Source organism: Plasmodium reichenowi, chromosome 14, assembly GCF_001601855.1.
Source record: "Plasmodium reichenowi strain SY57 chromosome 14, whole genome shotgun sequence".
Classification (NCBI taxonomy): domain Eukaryota; phylum Apicomplexa; class Aconoidasida; order Haemosporida; family Plasmodiidae; genus Plasmodium; species Plasmodium reichenowi.
In genome coordinates, this window is record NC_033659.1 from 596,027 (window position 1) to 616,138 (window position 20,112).

Consider the following 20,112-nt stretch of genomic DNA (forward strand, 5'->3'; position numbering starts at 1 on the left):
TTAAGAAAAATGTTGAAAAAAAAAAAAAAAATAAAGTAAGAAGGGAAAGGAAACGCAAGGAAAGGAAAGGAAAGAAAAGAAAAAAAATAGTAGCCGAACAAAAAATATAAAAATTATAAAAAAAATGTTTTTACAAAATTGTAATATTATATCTACATATATATGATTGCATGGGTTTCATAAAATATTATAGAAGGTAAAGAATATGTCAAATTTTTTTATTTTTTATATTATATATATATATATTTATTTATTATATAAAATAACTTAAAAAATATATAAGAAATTAAATAAGTATTATATATATATATATATATATATGTATATATAATATTATTAAATATTAGAAAAAAAGAAAACATTTTCAAAAAGATAAAAAAAGTAAAAATAAAATAAAAAAAATACAAGGATATAATAAAATTAATTATTTATTGCTTAAAAAATCATTTGATATTTATTTGATATATATTCATATATATATACTAATAGAACATAAATTATAATTTAATTTTATTTATATTTAAAAAAAAAAAAAAGTGGATATCTATACATCGAAAATATATTATTTACACACATGTTCAAATTAAAATGGTATTTTATTTTATTTTATTTTTTTTTTTTTTTAAATAATATATACATGTTTATAAAAAGTTATAAAAAAATTCATATCTGTCTTCATGTGGTTTAAATAGACCTAAATCCATTTTTTTTTATTATTTTTTTATTTTGCTTAAAGAATAATATAATACATAAAAAGAAAGAAAAAAAATACATTAAAAATAAATAAAATAAAACCTTACATATATTAAATTATAAGAAAATATTTTTTAAATTAGTCGTTATCATATTTCGAATGATAAGTACACAAAATAAAAATTATTCTCATATATAAATGGTTACTTTATATTATATATATATGTTTTATTTCATTTTTTAAATTAAAAAATAAAGATTAATTTTAAAAGATCATTAAATAGTTATATAAAAATTTTATTTAATTACTTATATCTTTATTCTTATATTTTACAAACATCATTTAAGGGAAACATGTGTACAATCAAGAAATAAGCGTTTCATTTTTATGAATAACTACTATGATTAGTATAAAGAAACAAATAAATGGGTAAATATGTATTTACATATATATAATATATATACATCGCCTATAGTGATGGTATTATTTTTTTTTTTATTACTTGTTTTTTTTTTTTTTTTTTTCTTTTAAATATCATTTTCTTTCTGTAAATTTCATCATATTATTAACACTTTATGAAGGAATAACATAAACATTAATATAATATGTTAAGAATAAAAACAATTTATTCATTTTTTTGTTTTGAATGAATTGATATCAGTTTATTCATTAAAAACCTTTAATGATACTTTTACATATATTCAACATTTCTATATATCTCCAAAAATATAATTTCCATTTTAAAAAATTTTCATCTTCTTAATAATATTTTCATAAGATTTATAAAATGAAGTAGTTAATCATTATTTATTTATTTTATTTATTTATTTGTATTTTTTATTTATTTTTATTTTTTTTTTTTATTAAAAGAAGCACAAAATTACAATATATATAGCATATAATATAATTACATCTCCCTATAAATGAAATAACATAATATATTTCATAAAAATATATAAAAAAATTAAATCAAAAATTTTTCATATTTCTTGGTAGTCATATAAATACATATAAAAAATATATGATTATAAATTTGCAGCTTTCTATTTATTTTTTTTTTTTTTTTTGTTTTCTTTCCACAAATTTGTATAAATATATAATTAACAGAAAATATTTTGAATTAAAAATTTTTTCTACATAAAAAAAAAATATATATATATATTTATATATATATATATATATATTTAATTTGTACATTATACTATAATAATATATTTAATATTATATATAAATATCTCTATTTTTTTTTCCCCCACCCCCCCCTTTATTAATTTAAATGTAAAAAAAAAAATAAAAAAAAATAAAACTGTTCAATACTTTTTTAGTTTAATTTTATATCTTTATTTTTAATATAAATAAATAAAAGTTGAAAATATAAATAAATATATTTATTATATATATATATCCTTATTTCTTGTATGATGTTGAAACTTTCTCATTTTCTTATTCATTCATTTATAATATTATTTGTAATATATATATATATTTTAAGTGTTGAATAATATTAAAAAAAGTAATAATAAATAAATAAATAAAAGAGTAATATATATATATATATTATGAAGAAGAATAGAGCATAATTTTATATGATATGTTATATATGTCATCCTACTTTTTATGCAACTGCTTGAAAGTATTTAAAAATAATATAGTAACAATGAAAGTGAATAAAGGATTTTATAATAATATAGTAAATAATAACAAGTCAACAAAAATTATAAAAAATGTAAGCGATGGAATAAGTAAAAAGAGTCATGGAAAGAGAAATATAAGTACTTCAAAAGTACAAAAAGGAAATAAAATGAATATGATATTATATAAAAAACATGGTCAGCATCTTTTAAAAAATCCAGGTATTTTAGATAAAATTATATATGCAGCAAAAATAAAAAGCTCAGATATAGTATTAGAAATTGGATGTGGTACAGGAAATTTAACCGTCAAATTGTTACCACTAGCTAAAAAAGTTATAACAATAGATATTGATTCAAGAATGATTAGTGAGGTAAAAAAAAGATGTCTTTATGAAGGTTATAATAATTTAGAAGTATATGAAGGAGATGCTATTAAAACGGTATTTCCTAAATTTGATGTTTGTACAGCTAATATTCCATATAAAATATCAAGTCCACTTATTTTTAAATTAATATCACATAGACCATTATTCAAATGTGCTGTTTTAATGTTTCAAAAAGAATTTGCAGAAAGAATGTTAGCCAATGTTGGAGATAGTAATTATAGCAGATTAACTATTAATGTAAAACTTTTCTGTAAAGTTACAAAAGTTTGTAATGTCAATAGAAGTAGTTTTAATCCTCCCCCAAAAGTGGATAGTGTTATTGTTAAACTTATACCGAAAGAAAGTAGTTTCTTAACAAATTTTGATGAGTGGGATAATTTACTAAGAATATGCTTCAGTAGAAAGAGAAAAACACTTCATGCAATCTTTAAAAGAAATGCTGTACTTAATATGTTAGAACATAATTATAAAAACTGGTGCACATTAAATAAACAAATTCCCGTAAACTTCCCATTTAAAAAATATTGTTTAGATGTTTTAGAACATTTGGATATGTGTGAAAAGAGAAGTATAAATCTAGATGAAAATGATTTTCTTAAATTGTTATTAGAATTTAATAAAAAAGGTATACATTTCTTTAACATTTCAAATGTTAAGAATAATGACATGACTAATATTTTTCTAGATGATGATATGAATGATTCAGACCAAAATGTAGATGATTGATAATGTTATAATTATATCCTTCGGAATAAAAGAAACTGTAACATAATAATAATATATATATATATATATATACAATTTTATGGAAACTTATTATTTTTCTCACATTTATTATGTTATAATTGTTTTAAAAAAATACTCTAATCCTTCTAAAAAAAAGGGATAAAATATTTTATTAATTTATATAGTATATATATTTTCAATTTGTTTAATTAAAGATATTAATAATATATATATATAAGGATATAAATACATATATTATTTATTCTATTTTTTTTCATTTATTGATTTATTTTTATCCTTTTTCTTATTTTTATTTTTATTTTTATTTTTTTTAATGTGCTAATTTTAAACTATATTATAAAACAGCAAACAAATGGTATAAAAAAAAATTATATATAATAATATTATGGTTTATAAAAAAAAAAAAAAATAATAAATAAATAAATAAATAAACAGTACATATTTATTATATGTATAATTTATTATATTGTTATAATACTCAAAAAAATAAAAATAAAATAAATTTAATCAAACACTGAACCTTTTACCATGTTCCTAACATTTTAGATTTACAACAAGAAGATTCATCATGAATTTTTTTACAATTTAAAGAACAGGTATATCTTACAAAAGAAGTAGGTTTATGTTCAAAACATTTTAAGCATTTATATTTCCCTTCAAATCCACAAACTGTACAAAGCTTTCTTTTAACCAGTGAGGTATTTCCAGCATTCACTTTTGTCCAGCAATACGTTTTCGTTCTACATAAAAAATAATATATACATATATATATATATATAAGATATGTTTTATAGCATATATTTTAATATGTATATAAAACGTCTATTCATAAATTATTAACTTGTAGTGTCATTTTTTACTTATAAGATTCGTGTTTCATATTTTCAACATATATATATATATATATATATTTATATATATATATTATATGCACATATACATATTAATAATATCTTACTTAAATGCATCCTCTTCATCTTGTGCCAATATTAAATTAATATCAACTTTTTCTCTTTGTTTAAATTTAGTAGAAACATTTTTATTTATGGGAACATTAGTATTAGCTATTTCAATATCATCATCGTCATCATCACTATCTGATCCCTTTTTCCTTTTTCTTTTTTTTATTACTTTAACATTTTTTTCCTTTTTTAAGTTTTTATCCAGTGGTCTTCTTCCCATTTAAAATTATAACTCATATAAAATTATTAAACAAGAAAAATTTAGGTAATACGAAAATAACTATGAAACAAATTATAAAAATTCCATAACTTTTTTGTCTGGTAAAAATTATAAAATAGAAAAATTTGCTTATACAAATATAAACAGAAAAAAAAAATATATATATAAAATATTAGTAAAATAATAAAATAAATATATAGCAAATGATATTCCTTATATACATATAAATAATTTCCTTTTTGAAAAAAAAAATATATATATATATATAATACATAAATGTATCTTATATAAATATTATGAATAATTATTTAAAAAAAAAAAAAAAAAAAAAATTTTTTTTGTATAAACGGTACTAAATTTTTTTTCATTTATATATATATTCTTAGTTAATCATTATTTCTCCTTTCCTATTTTTCCCCTATAAATTTATATATATATTATATATATTATATTTATATATATAATTATATATATAATTATATATTATTATACTTTTTAAGAAATCATAACGTATAATATAGTATTGTACTTATTATATTCCTTTTTGTGTTTGATTATTCAATATTTTTATATTAATATTTTATATTATTCTTTAATATATTATATTTGTTTTTTTTTTAATCAATAAATTATTACTTTTATAAAAAAATATAACAGTATCAAAATATTTATATTGTTTCCCTAGTAAATATTTTTTTATTCCAAATATTTCTTTTTTTCCTGTATTCTTTCTTTCTTTCTTTCTTTCTTTCTTCCTTCCTTCCTTCCTTTTTGCGTGTATATTTCTATTAATTGTAATAGGCCCTTTGTCAAAAATATTAAAAATAAAAAAATACTATAATATATATATATATATATATATATATATTAGCTGAATATGATATAATCAAAAGTTATCCATCAGTATGTTCCTTCTTTTTTGTTTTTGTTTTTTTTTTTTTTTTTTGCTTTTTATTTTTCTACAGATATATTATAATACATATATTTGTCTTTTATTATAACAATATATATATATATATATTTCCTCATTATTAAAAATTAATTTTTACGTATTATTATCCTACTTAAGATATAATAAAAATTTTAAATATAATTCATATAATGGTGGGGATTTTTTATCTATTACAATATATATATATATATATATATCAAAAACGATATAGATAAAATATAAGAAAAGAAGAAAATAATAAAACATAATAAAATGAATGTTCAAAAAATTGTAACTTTTTGTTTCGTTATATCTTATTTATTATATTGTCATATTATATGGAATGGATGTTATAACATTTATTCCAGTTCTGAAGATGAAGTATATAACTTATTATATTATAGAAAAAAAGCACCTAAAACCGTAAAGTTAGAAATAAGGAATAAGTTAAAGATAAAAGATATCCAAAAGGTCTATGTCAAAAAAACACCATGTCCTGTCTTACCTAGACCAATTAGTATAATAACTTGAAAATATAACAAATATATAGTTGTAGAATTAAAACAAAAATTTTATAAAAGAAATATATATAGAAAAAATATATATACACATATATATATATATATATATATATTTATCTATTTGTATATGTCATTGGTGTGCATAATGTTATATTAAAACATCCATTCTTTAGAAAAAAAGAATATTTTTTTAAACATAAATAAATATATATATATATATATATTTATTTATTTATTTATTTACTGGTTTCTCTTATTTCTTTTTTTAATTTATATTCCTTATTCATTTAGAATCCATTTTTCATTTAAACTGGTTTAGAAAGTCACCTGATTTAATACCCATAAGTATGCAGCTATATTCTATGTTTGACGAAAAAAATAATTTCCTAGGTTTTGTCCTTCTGTGTTCTGCTATCTTTACAATTATAGAATGGATTTATTTAGTGTCAGATAAAGAAATATACAAATAAACATATATATATATATATATATATATACATGTTTATTCCTTTTTGAAGTTACGATTTATTTACTATTATTACTTTTTCTTTTTTTATATTTAGCTATTTAGTAGGTTCATTACTATGGGACGGTGTTATTAAGCCAATTTTTAAAATTCTCTATATGGGAATATCAGTATACTTGATAATAAGATTTAGTGTCCTCTTTTTACCTTACACGAAATCTTATTTTTCTCAAGAAAATTATAGATACCTATCGTCTTTTGTTCTTCATTCTTATAATTTAATAACAAAGGCAAAGAATAACATAATTGTTTACAATAAAAATAATATATATATATATATATATTTATATATATATTTTTTTTTTTTTTTTCGTTTCTCAGATTTCCAAAGAATTTGGGAACGTATTCAATAAAGTTATTCAAGAAAATTCGATAGTAGAAAAGGAACTATAAATAAAAATATACATACATACATATATATATATATATATATATATATATATATTTTATATACTTATTACAAGTAACAATAATATTACAGTTTCATTTTTTATATTAATGTGCTTGATATACCAAATGATTACATTTACTTTTGCTTCCTTTTTAATAAAAATTTTTAAGAGCCTATCAATTAATTTACATTTTCTTGTAACGTTCAAAATGTTTGTCTCAAATATTAATATATTCTTTAAAAGATTTCATGTTTATGTTTTTTTAAATATTCTTTTTAAGTTTTTTCAAACATATATTATTTTTTAACTTATAATGTAAATACTTAAAAATTTAATACTTTTAACTATGAATCACAAAAAAAAGGAAATATGGTAACGAATAATAATAATAATAATAATAATAATAAAAAAAAAAAAATTTAAAAATATACATATATATAATATAATGTAAACACATAACGTTTTTTTTATTTTTAAACGAAAACAAAAAAATATAAAAAATAAGACATTTACGTATATACATATGTACTTTAAAACAAAGGGTGAATATATATATATATATATATATATATATATATATACAAGTATATATTTATTATTTTATTTATATACACATTATTTATTTATTTATTTATTTATTTGTACTGTAAAACTATTCTTGTTTTGGAACATTTTTGGGTGGTGGGTTACTAATTGCTTGTATATGCTTAAAAAAATTATACGAATTTTTAGCCATATAGAAAATAATTTTATTAATATATGATAAGGCTTGCGTATTTCCATTATATACAAAAGTGGATACTATAAATGCTGCAGCAAAAAAGAGTGGTAAGATTACATTGAGTTTAAAGAACATTCGAATGAAAAATAAAATTTCATTCCATCCAAATAATAATAAGATAATCCAGAAAACTACAGGAACATTTTTTAAGCTCATCTTAGATCCTGTCTCTTGAATATATTGAGCATCTCTACAAATTTCTTGAATTCTCCTTTTTGCTTTAATTTTTCCCTTTTCAATAATTTCATCTTTTATAAAATTATTAGGTAAATAGTCATCAATTAATTCAACTTTTATATTTTTTTGTAATATATCTATAATTAAGAATGCGTAATTTTTCGATTTAAGAAAAATATTTTTTAATTCAGCCATAGAAATATCCCTCCATTGTCTTGGTTGTTCATATTCATCATAATTAAAAACGGATTCAAATCTTTGTATAATAATAGTAGCCAAATTTTCGGATATTTCATCTAATTTATTTTTTAATACATCCATAATTTCATCTAAATAATAATTTTTTAATTCATGCATATATTTTTTATTCTGCAATTTATTATTAATTTCTTCATTTATAGTACTTTTATATACTTGTTTATTTTTAATTAGATCTATTTTTTTTAAAGCATTTATATAACATATCTCATCACTACCCTCATTATTATAATTTATATTTTGAAAAATACCTTTTTCATTCGCAAGAGAAAATGAAAATTTATTATTATAATTTTCATCTTTAGATAAATTAGGATCATCATTTTTATTGTAATAATTATTATTATCATCATCTTGATTGTTATTAAATACCATATCATCATTATTATACATCATGTCATCATTATATATATTTGAGTTGTTATGATTTGTAGCTTTAAGGTTTATAAAACATTTAGTTAAATGTGTATTAATATTATCTTGTAATTTTAAAACCAGCTGGACTGTATTATTCCAATATTCTTCCGTGTTTTTTGTTGTAAGAAGATATGTGTCCATATTTTTAAAACTATTTTTTATAGTTTGTCTTGTTTTATTTAATAATATACCACATTGTATATTTCTAATACGATTAGAATCCTTATATATAGAAGTAGATAATACACTCAAAGTTGGTTTATAATTAAAGTGATGTGTTGTAATATTATTATCAGCATCATTTTTTAAGTTGTCATCATTTTTCATATTTGTCTTTATTTCGATATTTGATTTTTCATAATTTTCATAAAAGTTACAAAACGTAAAATATTCTAATTTATCTGCATTATATAAAAAGTTTGACCACAGATGTACACAATTATCTTGATTATTATTTAATAAATCTCTTTTTATATCTTCATGGGATGTATTCTTATTATTTTCTTTTACGGTTTTTAAATTGGAATCTCTAGAAAATGAAAATGTGTTTTTCTCATTTGTACAAATTTTATACATATTACTTAATTCATTAAAAAATTTTGTACATAATGTTCTTTGTATATATTGTAAATTATTATCTACAATAACTTGTAATTGTGTAAATAAATAATCTAATAATTCTTGTGATGTTCGTAAACAGATATTTTCTTTATATCTAGAGGCATCTTTAAAATAATCATCTAAACATTTTTGTATGATGTTTTTTTCAGCCCATTCTTTAAAATTTTCAATAACCTTATTATGTGATTCTATTGATTTTTCTTTTATTTCTTTATTTATATTATTTATAACATTATTTTTAATTTCCTGGCATCGAAATGTAGATAACATTTCTTTTTGGGATGGAATATCTAGTTGGGATTGTTTTACAATAGTATTCCATATATTATTACAGTATTGTGCAAAACCATCAGATGGTATATTTCTAGAATATTTAGAAGGCCTTAAATTATTAATCCATTTATCTCTTAAATTATTTACATCTTTTAAAAAATCTTCTTTTTTTATTATACCGTGGGATAAACCAACTACTTCAATAATGAAAAAATTATTAATATTTAATTTTTCAGCTTCTTTAGGTTTCTTCATTTCTTTCCATATTTTATTTATATATTCATCTAATATTTTATTTCTTACTACTTCAATAGGAGCAAATTCTTCAAACCAATCTCTAACAGTAAATAATAATATAGTCTTGGGACTATTTTTTTCTTGTTGAAATAATTCTAAATTAACTTCCATAACGGTTTTTAATAAGCCATAATTAGAAGCTGTAAAGTTACCTAGAGAATGATACCATAAATTAACTATAACACAATCTGCTAATGCTAAACAAAATAAAGCAGAACGGTGTTCAAAAGTTAATCTATTATCACCTCTTTCTTTAGAATCTGTACCTTCTACATCTAATATTAATGTAGGTTTATTCTTTTTCTTTAATTTAAAAAATGAACTACTATTATTAGTCTCATCATCAAATTTATCATAACTTAACCATAAACCTTTCGTTGTTTGACTATGTCCTTGTTTAGTATTCATCACATCAAAAGATGTCTTAAACAAATTATTTAACAGGGTACTTTTACCACTGCTTTGACTTCCTAACACGGCTATTACATTATAATTGAATCCTAAATCATTTAATTTATTATCAATCATCCATTCTTTTAAATCCTCAATTACATTACCATCATAATCGATGATTTGTGTTTTTTCCACACCCTTCTCCATTTTAAATTCAACAAAAAAGAAAAATAAATATAAAAAGAAAAATAAAAAGAAATATAATATAAAATATAATTCAAATGGATTATACGACAAAAAAAATTCTTATCTGCTTTATTAGTTAATTTGTTTTTTTTTTTTTTTTTTAAACCATCACTTAAACGTATAGTCCTTAATACATATATATATATTCATGTTCGTAAAATCTTGTAACCATTTAACAAATACAATTATCAATTTGTTCGTACGCGGGAAGTATACAGAAAATATAAAATTAAATTATAAAAAGAAAAAAAAGAAAAAAAAAAAAAGGACTCTTAATGTAAATGTTGTACTATAATATGTATATTATAAATGTATATATTATATTATATTATATATATATATATATATATATTGCATATGTGTTCATTTTCTTCTTTTGAATAATCAAAAAATTATTTTTATCTAAAAAAACCATGTATGATAAATATATATATATATATATAATACATATATATATTTATATATATATTATATTATGTAATTATTTTCTTTTCATTCCTTTTTTTTTTTTTTTTTTTTTTTTTCATTCATATATATATATACATATATAATTATTATCTCGTCTTTACATGTTATATCATTATGTATTAATACTTTTTACTTTTATAATGTTTTAAATTGTTCTGGATGAAAAAATTTTAGAAAAAATGAAAAACAAAAACAAACAAAAAGAAAAAGAAAAATTTTTATTTCATAAATATATGTAAAAAAACTAAAATAAAAAAATAATTTTATTTTTTTTATGGTAAGAACAAGAGAATGATGATTTTTAAAAAAATAATCAAAAAAAAAAAATCTAAATTTTGTAATTGCATAAATGCATATTTTCACTTTAAAAAGTAAGGTTTCTCTGATTCTTTAATAAAGTTATTATAAATTTAATTAAATAAATAAATAAATAAATATATATATATATATATATATTGTTTTTTTAATTTTAATTTATTTTTACCAAAAAAAAAAAAAAAAAAATGATAAATAAAAATATTATAATATATTATATAATTATATTATTATATATATATAAATATATGTAGTATTATATATATATAATATTATGCATACATAAATATATAAAATATATATATAATTTTTTTCATTTCTCTTATAAAATATATATATATTTATATATATATAATATATTTATAGATTTTTACAAAACATATATAAAAAGAACAAAAAAATAATTTTTTTTTCCTGAATAAATATTAATATATAATTATAAATATAATATATTTTCTTAACTTTTGATATTATGAAAAAATAAGAAAAAAAAATGAAACCAATATATAAAAAAGTTGTTTGGTTATAAGTAACTTATTAGATATATGGTTTTCTCTTATTACAAAAATGTTTATTATTTTCAATTACCATATATGTAATATAATTATGTATTTTTGCATTCTTGTTTGAATAAATAAAAAGTATTTTCTTAATTAAGAAATAAAATATAATCTTTTCAACTGATGTATCCTTTAATATTCACTATTTTTTTTTTTTTTTTCTTTCTTTCTTTCCTTCCTTTTCCTTTTCGTTTTCTTTTTTTTCTAGTTGCACAAATTGTTGAGTAAAAAATAATATAATAATCTTCATAAGAATTTTTAATATTGTTTTTATCTCTATTTAACCATGTCCAATTAAAATAAATTAATTTAATTATATGTGAAATATATTATATATATATTTAATTTTTGATGGAGATACGCATAAATATATATACACGTATTTTATTCACATAATGGAATATAAAATATTAGTATATTATATCATGAGCATTTAAAATATAAAAAGAATAAATAATAAAATTATAAAAGATAAATTATATAATTGATAAAAAGAAAAGGTACATAAAATAATTAAATAAATTCATATAATATATATATATATATTATATGCATAATTTTTTTCTGTTGTAATAACTTGATTAATCCTTTTTGGTAATATAGTCTTTTATGCAAATTAATATTTGAGTGAATAAGAATTTTTAAATTGCTCATTTTTCTGAGTAAAATATTTGGAAGATGCTGTGTTTATTAAAGTTGAGCTTAACGATAAAGATTTTCTATTCCTTAGAGTAGTTCTGTTAATTTCTTCCCATGCTTTATTTACATTTAAAAAAGGAGATAAATCTGCATTTATAAAATTGCATTTATAATTTTGGAAATGTATATTTTTTGAATAATGAACAAAATAATTATTATTAGTAGCATTAGCACCTGGATGTATAGTAAATTCTGGTTTTTGATTTATTTTTTTTAATTTATTATATTTTATATTTTGTATTTTTTGTTGAATAATATTAATTAAATTTTTTAATGTCATAGGTATAAATTGTTCATTCTTTTTTTCTAGGATGTTATATTTTAATTCCTTTTCTTTAAATTCAATAATAGCTTCAATTAAACAGTAGGTGAATACACCGTGACTAACAAGAATATAATTATCTTTTAATTTCTTATTTTTTATTACATCTTTTTGACCAACATTATTTAAATTCTGTTGAAAATTTTTAAAACCCTTTTCCCCATCATCATAATAATAATAATTATTATTATTATTGTCATCACTATTATATTCATTATCACTATTATAATTATCATCAATATAATCACTATCATTTTCGTTAAATCCTAATCTATTTACTTTTTCCTTCTCATTTAATTTATTTTCGTTATTATTTGTATTGCTGAAAAACATTTTCATCATATTCAATGTAAAGTTGAAATTTTTTTCATAATTTGTTTTTTTAGATAAATTGTTGTTCTTATTTATTAAACCATTTGGGCCTTTCCTATTGCTTTTTTCTTCTCTTATTTTCTTTTTGTTCATATTTTGGTAATGACCTTCACCTGTTTTATAGGATTCAGGTTTCTTTAGCTGAGATACCCTAGCAAATTCTATGATAGGAAATAATCCCTCTATAGAAATTTGTTCCCAGGTAGCTGCACATAAACAATAAGCTTTAGGCGCTACTGGTAAAGATGATATAGATTGTAATAATGGATCTATCATTGCTGATGTGGATTCAACTTCTATTAATTTTGAATATCTCGATCTACAGAAATATTTCTTCATAGATGTATTGTTTAATATAGTTATATCATATATTGCTTTATGCACTTTATTGGTTGGATTAGTTATGGGCCATATACCTTTTTGTTTGCATCCTTTAATATAAGATAAGGAATTTTCCGTTCCTGCTGGATCTAAGATTGTTTGCCCACCTGAACAATCTAAAATGATAGTCATTTGTGCACTTTCATTTATACTTAATAACAAATCTTTTAATTGAACAGCTGTTATTACATTATGTTCAGAAATTTTATTAAATGGATCTGAACATAAAAATGCTTCATCATATCCCTCTCCTTCCCATCCACTCATATTATCTACTTGCACACTTTTTCCAGCAAAATAAAATACATAAGAACCAAAGGGTATTGAATCTCTAACGAGCCAATTGACTGCCTTTAATATATTTACCCTTGTTGGCCATAAATTAAAATTCATCTTTTCAGAAGAAATGTCTACATTTTTAATTTCAACATCTTTACAAGAATTACAATTAAGTTCTTCTTCATTAGTTTTCTTTAATGTAGTATATAATGCATTTGTATTAAATAAATTAAAAATGTTCTTCTTTTTTAATGGTTCATTATTTTTAACATTTTCTTCTTCATCTACATTTATATATTTTTTTCTATTTATATCAAAATCTTCATATATATAAGCATTGGATGGTAAACTATCAGTTAATAGCAATATATTTTCAGGTAAGAAATCAAAATATTTTACTAGCGCCCTACAAAATACATAAGCATCATTCACTGAACCATATAGTCTACTTCGTTCTTCACTCACATAATTACAACCAACAACAACAGCTTTTTTAACAATATATTTACTATCAACTTCAGATGTATAATTAAATGTACTCATAAGATTTTCATCTTTTTTTTCGGTTTTCCTTTTTCTATTTTCTAACATAGATTTATTTTTCTTTAAACTCATGTTACGATAAGATACCGTACGATAAAATTTTGATGGAGTTTTGTTATAAGTATTTCTTAAATAATTATATATATCACTATTATTTATGGATCTACATTTTATAAGTTCTTTTTCTGTATACATGTCACTGTTTAAATTCAGCTTTGTATTTTTAAACGGGAAATTTGAATTTGATTGTCTATGTAGGGGTGGAATTATCGTTGTATTTTTATCTTCATTTATATCGAATTTGGATATTCCTTTATAATTTAAGATGTCATTTGAAAATTCTTGACGTTTAATATTTGTAGGTGCATTTACTTTTGTAGGTGCTTTTATATTTGTAGGAGCTTTTATATTTGTAGGTGCTTTTATATTTGTAGGAGCTTTTATATTTGTAGGTGCTTTTATATTTGTAGGTGCTTTTATATTTGTATATGCTTTTATATTTGTATATGTTTTTATATTTGGTTCCAAATTAGGATTAGATTTTATATTTATATTATGTGGAATGTTTGAGGATCTTTTTTCCTTATGAACATTTGGTATTTTTATTACAGAGTAATTTCTATTATTATACAAAAGATGTTGATTAATATGATTATTTGAAATACGATTATTATTCATGATATAGTTAAGATCATTTCTTGATGATAATAAACCAAGGGCATTAATTTTAGCACTATTTAATGATTTATTCTTATTTGAGTTAATATTCAAAATATTATTATTTATACCTTTACTAATAATAGTATTATTTATTAACTTAGCATTATTACTTGTTGTAATAATTATATTACTTTTTCTTATAGAATTATCTAATATAAATGGATTACTATTATTATTATTATTATTATTATCATTATTATTATTATATGATGAATAATTACTATTAGTTTTATTATTTGTTTTACTACTACGTACTGTATTCACACTACATGATATTTCTCTTTTTAATATTTTATCTCTAGCCTTATCAGATATATAATTATTAAAGAAATTTCTTTTATTAATCATCATATTATTTATTGTCTCATTTTTTGATAATGATATAGGAGTAGTATTATTTGTCTTCCCCAAATTTTTTTTTCTTTTCTCTAATTCTACAAAATAATTATTTCTGAATCGATCACTTTCATCTTCCGTCATATCCATCCTTTTATTATTATCTATTATATTAATTCTTTCATCATCAGAATTGTAAAAATTATTATTTATATTATTTATGTGTTGTGTGAATATACTATTTGAGGCATTTCTATTATCAGCATTGTAATTATTAATCAAATTATTATTTACAATATTATTATTTATTGCACCACTTTTTATTATATCATTATTTATTATGTTATTATTTACAATGTCATTATTTATTATATCATTATTTATTATATCATTATTTATTATTTCATTATATATTTTCTTCTTTAATTCTGTTTTATTATCTAAACTATCACCATGTAGTTTTGTTTTTAAGGATGTGTCCCTATTCTTATTTTTTCCTAATTGGTTACTATATAAGTAATTACTTTTTACTTTATTATTATAATTGGTATCATTATTAATATTTCTATAAGTTACCTCTTTCATATTTTTAATAGTCTTAAAAGCATTAATATGTACCCCAGTGTTTTCACTTTTCTCTTGATTAAATATTTTTTTATCATTAAAATGTAAATGTTTATTTATATCTATTTTTGTTTTATCCTTTTTCACTTCTTTAATTTCACTATCATCATCATTATCATCATTTTGTGGAATATTTCTTTGATATTTTCCTCTGTTTATATTTTGTTCTGTTAATCTTTCTAATTTTTTTAGTTGGTTATGATAATAATATATATCATCACGTCTGTTACTATTATTATAATAATTTTGTTCAATATGTTTCACTCCATTTTTATCATATCTATTTTGGCTGTTACTTCTTTCGGTTCTTGAAAAAAGACTATCCTGAACACTGTTATCATCTGAAACATTTTGACTTACGGAATAATTTTTAAATAAATATTTTCCATCTTTTGAAACATGTATATTATTAGGTATGTTTATATCTTCATATTTATTAATATTAGTATAAGAAGAAACATAATCAGAATATTCTTTTTTATTTGTATTATGGTATAATGTATTATCCTTTATATTATCAAGAGGGGAATTATGGGAAGAATTAATACCATTTATGAAATCAAAATTTGAATTAGCATCTACTTCAATATAAGTATTGTCACGTGTCTTTTCATATAATTTGTTATTTATTCTAACATAATGTTTTTCATTAGTATATACTAAATATTCATTTGGATTATTAACCATATTATTATTATTATTATTATTATTATTATTACTATTTTGAATATCATCATTTGAATTCATACTATTTTTATAAGAAGCATTTCGATTAATATAATGTGAATCACCAAAATCACTGTTTTGAACATTTGTATTATTTATATTATAGTCTAAAAAATTAGGTATATCATTATATGTCAATGATTTTCTATAATCCTTTGTCAAATTAGATTCAATACTTTTTATTCTATATTCAGAACTATGAGTAGTATAATTCGTTAAATTATTCTTTCCTTTTTGTTTACTTGAAATATTACCACTAAAAAATTTACCATCATTTTTATTATTATCTTCATATTTATTTAATTGATCACTCATTATATTATCTGTATGAAATTTATGCGCACGTTTTGTTTTAGTGTTGCAATATAAAGGTGATGATGAATCTTTTATATTATTCACATAATTGTAAATATTATTATTTTTATATCCATGAGGATAACATATATTTGATGAAACGCTATCTCCTCCATGTTCACTATATTTATTATCGTAATAATAGTACTTATTACTATTAATATTATTAACATTATTATTATTATTATTATTGCTGGTAGCACGTTTAGCATCATGATTTTTTGAAATAAGGGAGCCCAAAATATTTCCCCTCTTTTCATTTAATAAAAGTACTTCCTCCATAGTATAATTATAAGGCACACTTTTTACATATTGATCCTTATCATTCATTGTATGCTTCATAGAACTATTATCCACATAAGCTATATGCCTATCATCAGTATGATCTATTTTTTTTTTTATATTTGAAAAAGATTCTTTTCTATTCGTTTCATTCCATGGAATATTATCCATATTTTTAGCTACATTGGAAAAACCTTCATTCATTTTTCCTAAATCCAAATGAACATCTTCATCATTATAATAATGATTATTATTATTATTAGTGTGACTGTAATATTTTAGGTACGAAGTTGTTAATATATCATTATGTTTTTCATATTCATTCAAATGTTGATTATTTTCTAATATATTATCATTAACATTATCATATACTGGACTTATTAATTTGGAAGGATCATATTCTTTATATATATTACATTTATTTGATTCATTTAGTTGGTTAATATAACATTCAATATCTTTTATATGATCTGCAAAATTATAACTCATATCATCATTTAATTTATGTTCCATCAAATCCATATTATTACGTTCATTATATATATTTGGTTTTATTTTATTATCTCTATTTTTAAAAATGTAATTTTCTCCCTTATTTTTAGTTTCACTACCTAAATTAATTGTGTAAAATTCAGGTACATTTTTTTGTACATCTTCATCATTTATAATTTGCATACTACTACAACCCTCATTTTCATTTATATTATATACGTTTTCTGTGTGTTCATGCATATTATTATTATTATTATTATTATTATTATTATATTCTTTATTAAGATAGTTTAAATCACAAGTACTATTTTTTTTCAGTATATTATTTGAATTCTTTTTTTCATTGCTACCTGTAATAGTACTATTAGAAGATTCTTTTATATATTTTTTTTTCAAGCTCATATTTCTTTTTTTTTTTTCTGCCTGATTATTAATATTACTATTATCTTGAATTATTTGTCCTCTATGTGTACTGTATCCTTTTCTATTCGTATTAGTATTTGAGTCCTTTTTATTTTGTAGAGTATATCTAGACATTGTTTGTGATCTGTCTGTATTATATCCCTTTGTACTATAACTTTTCTTTACACTATTGCTTATGCAATATCTTGATGTACTTTGTGCTTTATCCGTAGCAGTTTTTTTATTGTTTAACCTTTTTGAAGTTATGTTATTATTATCTATACTTTGGGTATGTTCAGTACTATATTTCTTGTTATTTAATTTTTTTGAATAATACATACTGTTAATATTATTATTATTACTATTATTATTATTATGATTATTATATTTGTTCTCGTTCATAACTTTTGTGTATGATTTAGTTCTACATGTAATACTAGGAACCTTAGGATTTATTTTTTTCAGAGCGTTATGATGCCCGATACTTGTAGACATTCTTTGAACTCTTGCGTTACTATAATCCTTGCTTCCCAATTTTCCGACAATATTATTATTATGTTCTATATTTCTTTCAGAACTTGATACTTTTTCTATAATCGTACCTCTCGTATTATATTTTTTCATCACATTCTTGTTATAGTCTACACTAGGAGATGCTGCATCTTCTCTATCAGTATCATTATCCTTTTCATTAGTCCTTTTTTTTATATTTCCAGTTTTGTTTTTTTTGCCTTTACTTAATATTTTAGTAGGACTATCTTCTTCATTTATATATGTGTCTAAGGTTTTTATATAATTATTATTTTTTGTTCTTGAAGGATCTTTTAGACTGGTACTTTTTCGGTTCATAGGAATATACTTTTCTTCATTTTTCTTTCTTCCTCTTAAACTTCCATTATTATAAACCATTTTTTCCTTTTTCCTTTTTTTATAACATAAATTACAAAATTAGAAATTAAAAGAAGAGGATAAAATATTTATAAATAAAAATAAAATAAAATAAAAATAATAAATTAAAACGAAATAAATTAGTAAAATGAATAATATAAATAAATATATATATATATATATATATATATATATATATATATATATATACTTTTAGAAATGTTTAAATACACAAAAATAGAAATCAAAATCAAAACATTATTCAAAGATAAAAACTAATATAACCATTACAGTGCACTTTTCCATCTACATCATATATATATATAAAGTATTATATGAAGACCTATTAAAATTATACTTATATATATATATATATATATATTCATCAAACCATACTTGTAATATAATAAAAGATACTATTTTTACTATATAATATATAACTTAATGGTAATATAATATATAACATCAAAGGTGAAAAAAAATAAAATATAATAATAAAGAAAAGTAAAATTATATGTTATAACATACAAAAAATGTGTAGATATATACACTATTTATTTTCTATATAACTCTTCTAAAATATATATATTAGAATAATCTATAGTTTATATTTTTCAATGCATAAAAGTGCGCAATAATTTAAAGATCTCATATATGCTTTTTATAATACTATACAAGTATTAAACATTATGGAGATCAAAATGAATAAATAAAGAAAAATATATATGTTGATAAAATAAAACATCGGAAATTTGGTCTTGTTATATAATAAATAAATAAATTTGATAACAAAGAAAAAATATAATATAATAAATGAACATATATATTTTATCAAAAAGAATAAAATTTTGGTATGAGTCGGTTTTAAAATAA

The 20,112-nt window shown here is 19.5% G+C and overlaps 5 protein-coding genes across 5 annotated transcripts; 2 read left to right on the plus strand and 3 right to left on the minus strand.

The window, feature by feature from the left end:
* Positions 1 to 2,294: 2,294 nt before the first annotated feature.
* Positions 2,295 to 3,440, plus strand: PRSY57_1415100 (small subunit rRNA dimethylase, putative; the record flags this gene model as incomplete). Its single annotated transcript, XM_012909768.2, has 1 exon — positions 2,295 to 3,440. One exon carries the CDS (start codon positions 2,295 to 2,297, stop codon positions 3,438 to 3,440), a length of 1,146 nt encoding a protein of 381 aa, XP_012765222.2.
* Positions 3,441 to 3,984: 544 nt separating this feature from the next.
* PRSY57_1415200 (zinc finger protein, putative) lies at positions 3,985 to 4,643 on the minus strand (the record flags this gene model as incomplete). The annotated part of the gene is made up of 2 exons (XM_012909769.2): positions 3,985 to 4,201; positions 4,420 to 4,643. 2 exons carry the CDS (start codon positions 4,641 to 4,643, stop codon positions 3,985 to 3,987), a joined length of 441 nt encoding a protein of 146 aa, XP_012765223.1.
* Positions 4,644 to 5,847: 1,204 nt separating this feature from the next.
* On the plus strand, positions 5,848 to 7,014 carry PRSY57_1415300 (hypothetical protein; the record flags this gene model as incomplete). Its single annotated transcript, XM_012909770.1, has 4 exons — positions 5,848 to 6,091; positions 6,387 to 6,540; positions 6,659 to 6,755; positions 6,943 to 7,014. 4 exons carry the CDS (start codon positions 5,848 to 5,850, stop codon positions 7,012 to 7,014), a joined length of 567 nt encoding a protein of 188 aa, XP_012765224.1.
* Positions 7,015 to 7,665: 651 nt separating this feature from the next.
* Positions 7,666 to 10,437, minus strand: PRSY57_1415400 (root hair defective 3 GTP-binding protein-like protein; the record flags this gene model as incomplete). The annotated part of the gene is made up of 1 exon (XM_012909771.2): positions 7,666 to 10,437. One exon carries the CDS (start codon positions 10,435 to 10,437, stop codon positions 7,666 to 7,668), a length of 2,772 nt encoding a protein of 923 aa, XP_012765225.2.
* Positions 10,438 to 12,435: 1,998 nt separating this feature from the next.
* Positions 12,436 to 19,260, minus strand: PRSY57_1415500 (metacaspase-like protein; the record flags this gene model as incomplete). Its single annotated transcript, XM_012909772.2, has 1 exon — positions 12,436 to 19,260. One exon carries the CDS (start codon positions 19,258 to 19,260, stop codon positions 12,436 to 12,438), a length of 6,825 nt encoding a protein of 2,274 aa, XP_012765226.2.
* Positions 19,261 to 20,112: the final 852 nt, after the last annotated feature.